The sequence below is a fragment of the Eulemur rufifrons genome, chromosome 6 (assembly GCF_041146395.1).
Source record: "Eulemur rufifrons isolate Redbay chromosome 6, OSU_ERuf_1, whole genome shotgun sequence".
In the NCBI taxonomy this organism is placed as follows: Eukaryota; Metazoa; Chordata; class Mammalia; order Primates; family Lemuridae; genus Eulemur; species Eulemur rufifrons.
The window spans coordinates 58,715,054-58,725,891 of record NC_090988.1 but is presented as its reverse complement, the minus strand read 5'-3'; the positions used below and the strand labels follow the sequence as shown (position 1 = coordinate 58,725,891).

General features: G+C 37.9%; 1 protein-coding gene across 1 annotated transcript; it reads right to left on the bottom strand.

Moving 5' to 3' along the window:
• Positions 1-4,404: 4,404 nt before the first annotated feature.
• Positions 4,405-5,358, bottom strand: LOC138384890 (olfactory receptor 5P4-like). The gene has a single exon (XM_069470549.1). It carries the CDS (start codon positions 5,356-5,358, stop codon positions 4,405-4,407), a length of 954 nt encoding a protein of 317 aa, XP_069326650.1.
• Positions 5,359-10,838: the final 5,480 nt, after the last annotated feature.

The window sequence follows — 10,838 nt, the reverse complement described above, 5'->3', positions numbered from 1 at the left end:
TAATTTGGTTCTCTGTTTGACTGTTATTGGCATATATGAATACCTCTGATTTGTGTGTATTAATTTTGTATCCTGAGACTTTACTGAATTCATTGATCAATTCCAGAAGTCTCTTGGTTGAATCCTTAGGGATTTCTAGATATAACATCATATCATCAGCAAAGAGTGAGAGTTTGATCTCTTCTGTCCCTATTTGGACTCCTTTGATTCTGCTCTCTTGCCTGATAGCTCTCGCAAGGACTTCCAATACTATGTTGAAAAGTAATGAGGACCGTGGGCAGCCTTGTCTGGTTCCAGTTCGAAGTGCGAATGCTTTCAGTTTTTCCCCATTCAGTATGATGTTGGCTGTGGGTTTGTCATATATGGCTTGTATCATTTTTAGATAGGCCCCGTCTATGCCTATTTTGTTAAGTGTTCTTATCATAAAAGGGTGTTGAATTTTATCAAATGCTTTTTCTGCATCTATTGAGAGGATCATACGATCTTTATTTTTGCTTCTATTTATGTGGTGAATTACATTTATAGATTTGCGTATGTTAAACCATCCCTGCATCTCTGGGATGAAGCCCACTTGGTCGTGATGGTTTATTTTTTTGATAAGCACTTGGATTCGATTTGCTAGGATTTTATTGAGAATTTTTGCATCTATATTCATAAGGGATATTGGTCTGTAGTTTTCTTTTTTTGTTGCATCCTTTCCTGGTTTTGGTATCAGGATTATGTTGGCTTGGTAAAAAGTGTTGGGGAGAATCCCATCCTTCTCGATACTGGAGAATAGTTTATGTAAGATGGGCACCAGTTCTTCTTTGTAGGTATGGTAAAATTCAGATGTGAACCCGTCTGATGCAGGGCTTTTCTTTTTGGGAAGGTTTTTTATTGCTGTTTCGATTTCAGATCTAGATATCGGTCTATTCAGGAATTCTATTTCTTCCTCGTTGAGCCCGGGAAGGCTGTATGTTTCTAAAAATTTGTCCATTTCCTCTAGGTTTTCTAATTTGTGTGCATAAGGATTTTTGTAGAACTCATAGATTATATCATGCATCTCTGTGGCATCAGTCGTGATTTCTCCTTTCATGTTCCTGATGGAGTTTATAAGAATTTTTCTTTTCTGCTCTTGGTTAGTCTAGCCAGAGGCGTGTCAATTTTGTTTATTTTTTTAAAGAACCAACTTTTTGTTTTATTAATCTCCCTTATGGTAAGAAAAAATTGAACAACCCTATCAAAAAGTGGGCAAATGACATGAATAGAAATTTTTCAAAAGAAGATATAAAAATGGCTAACAAACATATGAAAAAATGTTCAACATCTCTAATCATCAGGGAAATGCAAATCAAAACCACAATGAGATATCACTTAACTCCAGTGAGAATGGCCTTTATCAAAAAGTCCCAAAACAATACATGTTGGTGTGGATGTGGAGAGACAGGTACACTCATATACTGCTGGTGGGACTGTAAACTAGTGCAACCCCTGTGGAAAGCAATGCGGAGATACCTTAAACAGATTTAAGTAGACCTACCATTCGATCCAGCAATCCCATTATTGGGCATCTACCCAAAAGAACAAAAGTCATTCTATAAAAAAGATACCTGCACCCGAATGTTTATAGCAGCACAATTCACAATTGCAAAGATGTGGAAACAACCCAAATGCCCATCAATTCATGAATGGATTAGCAAAATGTGGTATATGTATACCATGGAATATTACTCAGCTATTAGAAATAATGGCAATATGGCATCTCTTTTGTTCTCCTGGAGAGAGTTGGAACACATTCTATTAAGTGAAGTATCTCAAGAATGGAAAAATAAGCACCACATGTACTCACCAGCAAACTGGTTTCCTTGAGTGCACATTTGGGGAATAACACCAATTGGGTATCGGACAGAGGTGGGGGCTGGGGGGAAGGGATGGGTGTATACCTACTTGATGAGTGCGATGCGCACTGCCTGGGGAATGGACACGCTTGAAGTTCTGACTGGGGGGGATGGGGGTGGGGGGAGGGGATGGGTGCATACCTACATGATGAGTGCGATGTGCACTGTCTAGGGAATGGACACACTTGAAGCTCAGACTCGGGGGATGGGGAGGCATGGGCAATATATATAACCTGAACTTTTGTGCCCCCATAATGAGCTAAAATAAAAAAATAAATAAATAAAAAAGAGAAATTTAGGAAAACAATAAAACTCAAAAAAGAACAAAATGGATACCCCAAAACTAAAAAATCAAATATGTAAAATAAAAATACATTGTATAGGAATAACAAACTATTGAATACAAAAGAGAGAATCAGTTAATTAGAAAACAGGTTTTTAGACATTATTGAAGCTCAGAAGCAAAAACAAAATTAAAACTTAAAATAATGTGAAGGAATGTTAAGACAATGTCACATAATTTAACACATGAATATTTGGAATACCCAGGAGATAAGAAAAAAGAATAGGCCTATAAAAATATTTGAAGAAGAACAAAATTTGCACAACATTGATGAAAAACACCAACCCACATTTTTAAGATTAACAAAAACCAGACAAACATATATATACATACATATATATGTATATATTCATAATGGCTTATCATAGTAAGCTGCTGGCAACCAGAAATAAAGAGAAAATTTTGAAGCAGCTGTAGAAAAAAAAATGTTTCCTATAGAAAAACAAGGATAAGAATAACTGTTGACTTCTCATAAAAAAACAACAGAAGGCAAAGTCAATGGAACAGTTTAAAAGTTCAAGAAGAAGAGAAGCTGAGGAGGGGGGGAGGAGGAGGAGGAGAAAGAAGAGGAAGGAGGAGGAGGAGGAGGAGGAGGAGGGGGAGGAGGAGGAGGACACGATGGCCAAAATAATATATAAAAACAGTTAAAATATACGTATACCATGGAGTACTACTCAGCCATAAAATAAAATGGTGAACTAGCACTTCTTGTATTATCTTGGATGGAGCTGGAGCTTATTCTTCTAAGTGTAATATCCCAAGAGTGGAAAAACAAACACCACATGCACTCACCACTAAATTGGTTCTAGTAGATCAACACTTATGTGCACATATGGAAGTAACATTCATTGGGTATATGGCAGATGGGAGGGAGGATGAGGGGATGGGTATGTCCACACCTAATGGATGTGGTGCGCATTGTCTGGAGGATGGACACGCTTGTAGCTCTGAGTTAGGGCAAAGGCAATATATGTAACCTAAACATTAGTACTCCCATAATATTCTCAAATGATATATATATATGTATGTATGTATATATATAAAAGAAAACTACAATCTAAGAATAAAATTGGCAAAAGACTTGAAAAGAAATTACACAACAGAGGATATACAAATTTATGAAAATGCTCAAGAAACAAGTCCAAAGTGATGAGCATTAGCACTGCCTCATTATTTCATTATAAAACCTGGGATCTACCCTGAATTCTATGGTGTCATCCTTTTCAAAAACCACAGCTGCATAGTTTCATACAACAGAGTGATGGGTGTCCAGATATTCTTTAAACTACTTCCTTCCATAGGTTGTGTTTGTATCTCTGAATGTTGCAAAGAGTTATGCTTTCACTAATTTACATGCCATGAACATTTAATTGGGTACCTAAAATAAAGAAGTGAAAGAATTAGCGGCAGTGAACACCTTCTTGAGAGATATTACAAAGAAGGATGGCAGCTGTGCTCCAGGCCTGCATCAGCCTGGATGTCTCAGTCAAGAATTTTATGTCATGGAAATACCAACTGGCTAGCTGAAAGCAAGCTGCACTGTGCCCAGGCCTCTCCCACCAGCACTGCTTGGGAGACTTCCCTACTATTCATAGGCTTGTCTGATAAGCCCTCAGAGTTCCTTCTATGCTCCCTGGATTGAGTATCCTGGTGGAAAAATTGTGAAATAAATTCTACTGGTCTAGTTTAGATCAGATGGAAATAAAACTTTTCCAAGATGTCAGCATCACTATTTCCAAGGATTAGGATAATCTTGTGTAAAAGAGGCCAGGTCTTCCAGAAAAGTGACATGGGATGTCTATACTATCATCAATTGCATGTCCATTGAACACATGATTCCTTCCAAGATGCTAATTTATGACATTTTAAAAAAATATACTACTTAGTTGAAGGAAAAAAAACACACTCTCTAATCATAGACTCTGTTAATACTTGGCAGAGGAAAGAAAGAGTGGAACTGTATTCTCCGGGTATCCTAACCCTAAAATATACACAATTTGAACCCAGTATATTTTCATGAAAATGATCAATTTTATTTTGTGACTCTATAGAATTATACAGTGGACATGAATCAACATATTGGCATTGTATATTTAAGATAGTTCTTCCCATCAAACAAGGCTAATGGAAAACATAAACATCCACAACATATGTTCCCAAAAAATTGTTTTACAATTTCTAGACTCACACTGGGTTTCTTTCAAATGAGGAAGGTATTCTCACTATCAATTTTCTCATGGCCTCTTTCACCTCCTTGTTCCTCAGACTGTAGATCAGAGGGTTCACCATGGGGATTATTACTGTGTAGAACACAGACACCACTTTAACATGATCATCTGAGTGGCTTGACTTTGGTATAACATAAACGAATGTAACTGTCCCATAAAACAGAGTGACTGCAGTGAGGTGGGAGGTGCAGGTGGAGAAGGCCTTGTGCCTTCCCTGGGTAGAGTGCATCTTTAGGATCGAGTGGAGGATGTACAGATATGAAAAAACTATGATAAACAGTGTGATTACAATGAGTGACCCAGCTGAGATGGTAGGAGATATTTCAGCAATATAAATATGGGTGCAAGAAAGCTTCACTAGCGGTGGGAGGTCACAGAAAAAATGGTTGATTTTGTTTGGTCCACAGAAAGTCAAGCTCAATAAGCAGCCGGTACATGATGAAGAGTTCACACACCCACTCACATAGGAAACAACCAACAAGATGATGCAGACCCTGGGAGACATATGTGTGGAGTAGAGAAGTGGGGAGCAGATGGCCACATAGCGATCGTAGGCCATGGCGGCCAGCAGGAAGCCCTCGGCCGTCCCAAAGACAACATCAGAGCCAAGCTGGGCTATGCAGCCAGCAACAGGGATAGCAATTCTCTCCCTTACAAAACTCACAATCATGATAGGTGTGACTGATGTGGAATAGCCGATGTCCACAAAGGCCAAATGGCTGAGGAAGAAGTACATAGGGGTGTGAAGCTGAGGGCTTCTTCGGATTAACATGATTATGCTGATATTGCCCAATATGGTAACAACATAGATTCCTAGAAATACCACAAAGAAAACTGAACAAAGAGTAGGATCCTCTGTCAACCCCAAAATAATGAACTCTGTCACCATTGTGCCGTTTCTAGTCTCCATCTTTCTTGGAATGGTGCCTATTAAAATAAAACCCAGTGGATATCAGAATAAATTAAATGATCTCATAATTAATATGTATATTTCAACATTCAGCCTAGTAAAAATCAAAACGTAGATATCACTTTTGTCTAATGCTTTCACTTCACAAAATGTTTATAAACATGTTGCATTAAGCATAATTTGAGAATATTAATGTCCATTATCCTAAAGCCACAGATTCAACGGGACCAATAACTCAGATCAGAACATGGCTAGCACTCACATTTTTGTCATTTGATCAACTCTGGTTGTTCAGTGAACACTTACAGCAATAATATTTTGAGAACCTGATCAAAACCAGAATGGTCAAAGTAACTGACCTTATGCTGCTATTTGGCACTGTCCAATTTGTCTCTATTTCCCAAGTACATTGGAGACCACACTCCCCAGCCCCCTTGCAGTTAGGGGTAAGGCTGTGAACAGTATATGCCAATGGGCTATGAGAGGATATTTTGTGTCTCTCTTCTGGATAAAATTAAATTGCCAGTGGGCAACTCAGTCTTCCTTTTCCATAGTGATGCATTTTACATGACACAACTGTAATATAGTGGTACTTTCCACCAGCCTGAGTTTTCAGTGAATGTCAAGAACAGAGTAAAAACTGAAAATATACTGGAAGTGAGAAATAAATCTATGTTGTGTTAGACCACACTGAGTTTCCAAGACTAATTTTTCAGAACAGTGTAATAGCATCTAATCTGGTTAATATAATTACAGAGGAGCTGTAAATGGAAGCTGCATGTAGAGTTTAATAGTGAGATAAACATGAGAAATAAATCCACTTTGGGTCATTAATTGCACTTTAGGTACTGTTCAGTCCTAACAAAAAGAAATACATTTTGTAATAATATATTAAAGATATATCTGATGAAATATGTTAACAAAATGTCAAATGCTTGTATTATGCCAGCCATATGAGAACAACAGAATAATACATAAATAGAAGGAAATTGAGAAGTCATTCCATTTAGCAAAAAATTAGTAGGTATAATCATGAGAATGCAAAAAATAAAATGAGGATATATTTCCATCTTAAGCAATCTGTGAACATGAAATATCATAAAACATTCTGAACGAAATACTTGGATAAATTGCTAGCTTGGATATATTAAAATTGCTCAGAATGCAGAAGTGAGCTTTCATGTAATCAAGGAACTCCCCACTGACCAAAATGATATGAGAATTGATTATCATGAAATAGGCTGAAGCAGAACTGTAACTCTCTAGAGACATTTGCCAAACTCTGCAATGAAGAACCTTGTCTTTTAATAGCTGTGAAGACATTGAAGGTAACAGTTTGTGAACACACAAATTGGAGAGTTCAGACTGAGACTCCCATGCCCTCCTCCCACATGTCTACTCATAATGCAGGAATCCTTGCCTTCAACCTCAATGAAATGGCAGTCTTTAAAATATCCTCTTACTAGCTAAGGGAGGCGAGAAAAATAATCTTCTGTCTCAGCCTAGTCTCTGAGAAAGAGAAAAAAAACCCATAAATCTCCTTTCCTAACAATTAATTATAATTGGTCTATCTTGATGCAGGTTTGGGATTTGAATTTACATTTCATATTTAGTTTAAATCCCCAAACTTTGAATTGTCATAAAGTAGTCATGCATTGGCAATAATATAAGATATATTACTATAAATTGATATTATAAAGATATTGATATTATAAAGTGACATATTAAAGACATATCTATGATAGAATAAAGATGACTTCAAATTTTGTTCTACTACTCCCATTAAAGGAGGCATTTAATTACCCTCCACTTGGATTTAAGCAGGACTCAGTGACTTGCTTGAGAAGCAGAAGTGATATTCTGGGACTTCTGAGGCTAGGTCATAAGAAGCAACACTTATCCCTAGGACCATCTCTCTGGGGAGATGGCTGCCATGCTGTGAGATGGCTTAGGTGTCTCACTTCTCACAATGTGTGGTTGCCCACAATGTCAGTTGACAGCTACAACTGAGCTCCCAGCAGATATCTCCCCATCAATGACTAGCCCAGCCCAGGCATGAGAGTGGAGACTGCATCTTGGAAGTGGATTATGCAGTAACAGCTGCCCCAAGTGATGCCACATGGATCATAGCCAAACCTAGATGAGTCATTCTAAACTCCCTGATCCATAAAATTATGAAGAATAAATAAAATGGTTCCTTAAAACCATGTTTTGGTGTAGTTTATCAGCAATAGATAACCAAACATTTTACCTAAAAGAGCAAATGCCAATCCTGTCTGGATAGACACCTTTAATACAAGTCCCAAAAGATCAGAAACTGATAAAGCCACACCAAATGGGAATACACAGTCCAAAATTGTCACAGACAAGAAGAAATGAGCCACCATGAGCAAGATTTAGCACCAATAAGAAATGGAGAATTGATCCCTAAGATACCAGATGGTAGAATTATCTAAAACAGAATACAAAATAATTACACTTAAAATGATTAAAGAAATAAAATATAATATTAAAAATCAGAGGATGGATCAAGATACTATTTTAAAAAGCAAATTATATAAAAGAATGAAAAAACTTCTAGAAATAGAAAACATTGTCATTAAATTAAAACTCAAGAAATAGTTAAGTAGAAGATTAAATACAGCTGAAAAGAAGAATCGTAACCTGGAAATCGATGTAAAAATGTTTTTGAGAAAACAGCGATTTTAAGAAGCAAAATAACTGAATAAATGAAAGAGACATTAAGATAGAAAATTGAATGAGGATGCCGATTTTCACATTCAATGTGAGTTCAGGAAGAAAAAAACTTAGAAAAAATAGGGGAGTGGCAGTTTTTTAAATAGATAATGGCTGAGAAAGCACAAATAATAACAAGTAGAGTAAATGAAGTAATATCCTCATATAGTAAAACTGAAACAATACCAAGACAAACAAAAAACACTTAAGTTAGCCCATATTAAAATATAATAACCTATGAAGACATTACAATTAGATTAACATCAAACTCTACTTCAGTAACCACAGAAGCCAGAAGATACTAAAGTAATAAATGACAAGTTAAAAGGCTTGAGAGAAAATAATGAATAATGACCAGCAAGATAAGCTGAAGCAGAACTGCAATCATCTAGAGACATTTGCCAGTCTGTAATCCAGCACGAGGGGAATAGACACAAAGAAAAAATGGCAATAGTTACCACAAAAAGAACATCACTAAAGAAATTTCTTTTTTTCCATCTTTTCTTTTCTTTTTTTTTTTTTTTGAGACAGAGCCTAGCTCTGTTGCCCAGGCTAGAGTCCCATGGCGTCAGCCTAGCTGACAGCAACCTCAAACTCCTGGGCTCAAGCCATCCTCCTGCCTCAGCCTCTCAAGTTCTGGGAATACAGGCACCTGCCACCACAGCTGGCTAATTTTTTCCACTTTTAGTAGAGATGGGGTCTCACTCTTGCTCAGGCTGATCTTGGACTCCTGACTTCAAGTGATCCTCCTGCCTCTGCCTCCCAGAGTGCTAGGATTATAGATATGAGCCACCATGCCCGGCCAGGAATTTCTAAATAAGTAAAGAAAGAAGGAAAATGAGCCAGAAGGAAAATCTTTATACCCAAGAAGAAGTAGTGTGTAAATATATTGCCAAATATCTGGATAAGTATAAATAAACATTGAGTACATAAAAATGATAACAACAGTGATTAATCTGGGGGAAAATAATGCCAAATGAGACTTCCAGTTTCCAGTCTGGCATGTAAGAAGCTTAGAAGTCACTCCTTTATCCTAACAAGTAAAAAGCTGAAGAAACTTAAAAAATCAACAACTCTTCTTTAGATTTGTCAGAAAAGCGAGGTCACAGGGCAAACCACTGTCCCCCAAATTGGAGAGACAGGCAGATACAGGAGCAGAAACCACTACAGGAACCAGTACTAGGGTGGGGAAACCTGAAGTGTAACTGATGAATTGCTGGAGGCTCAGCGTGGACAAGTCTAAGAGAGGAAAACTTCAGGGGTCCCAGTGGGAGGGGAGCCCTCACACTCAGTCTTAGTTTTGCCTCCAGGAAACTCTACCAGGTCTTCCAAGTGAATATCGAAGAAAAATTCCCTCAGGCTTCCAACATGGGGAGGGAAAAAAATAACTATTTTGAAACATGCCAGAGACTTCTGTTCTTCCTAACGAGGCCTGCTGTCAGGAGCAAGTATTTTCCTAGAGTCTAACCTGCTTGTGTTATATCAGAGCCTAACCTACCTGGGGGAAGGAAAATACACAACACCAGCCCTCTCCAGCTATCCTGTCCATGGGGGTGGGGGCCAAGAAGCACTGGAGAAATTCACAGTCCAGGGGCGCAGGCTCACCAAACACTGAGACCTAACTGGAAATCTGCAGACACTTCACCACCCACCACACTGTACCACTACGTTACTAAAGGCCTGTTTACTGCAGTCACTTTTATGTAGTACATCATGTATGCTTTAAAAAATTACATAGTGTAATAAAAGGCATAAAACACAATTTGAAGAGACTGATCAGCATCAGATGCAGCATCAGCATCCAGTCATATATGGCTGGAATATTGGAATTATCAGACTGGAAGTTTAATGATCAGCCCGGGGACATGTAGCACTGTGGTGCAGGCTGCCAATAGTGGGGGAGGTTGCATACGTGTGCGGATGGGGGTGTATGGAACTCTGTACTTCTTGCTCAGATGTGCTAGAACCTAAAACTGCTCTGAAAAAATGAATTTTATTAATTTTTTTTAAATAGTGAAATGAAAATACTAAACAATAACTCATAAAATGGGAAGTGGTTTGAAAGAAGTATGAATTAGTGTTCCATTGCTGCATAACAAATTACTACAAACGTAGCAGCTGAAAACAATACTCATTTATAATTTCACAGTTCTCTTAGTCAGAAATCTGGGTTGGCTCAAATGGTTTCTCTGCTCAGGTTCTCACAAGGTTGAAATCAAGATGTCAGACAGGCTGGGCTCTTATCTGTAAGCTCTGAGAAATAGTCCATTTCCAAGCTCATTCAGGTTGTTGGCAAAATCCAGTCAGTCAGGTTGTTGGCAGAATCCAGCCTGTTGTAGGGATGAGGTCTCTATTTCCTTTGTGGCTATTAGCTTACAGGGGCCACCTATATTCCAGGTCACATGACCCCCCGCCATTTTCAAAGCCAGCAGCAACACACCAATTCCTTCCTGTACTTCCTATCCCTCTGATTCCATTTTCTGCTACTAAAGAAAATGCTCTGTTTTTAAAGAGCTGACCTGATTAGGTTAGGCTTTTACAGAAAATCTCATGTTTTAAGGTCAGCTGACTTGGGACTTGAATTGCACCTGCAAAATTTCTTCACAGCAGTATCCAGATTAATGTTTGATTGAAAAATCAAGCAATAGGAATCTTGGTGAGCATCTTTAGAATTCTGTCTACCACAAAGTCAAACAATTTTAAGGTTCTTGTTTTGAGAGAAAGGCTAAAGATATTTATGAAAT

Bases quoted from the DNA above. Each gene is read 5' to 3' on its own strand.
- LOC138384890 (XM_069470549.1), bottom strand. From the start codon at position 5,358: ATGGAGACTAGAAACGGCACAATGGTGACAGAGTTCATTATTTTGGGG.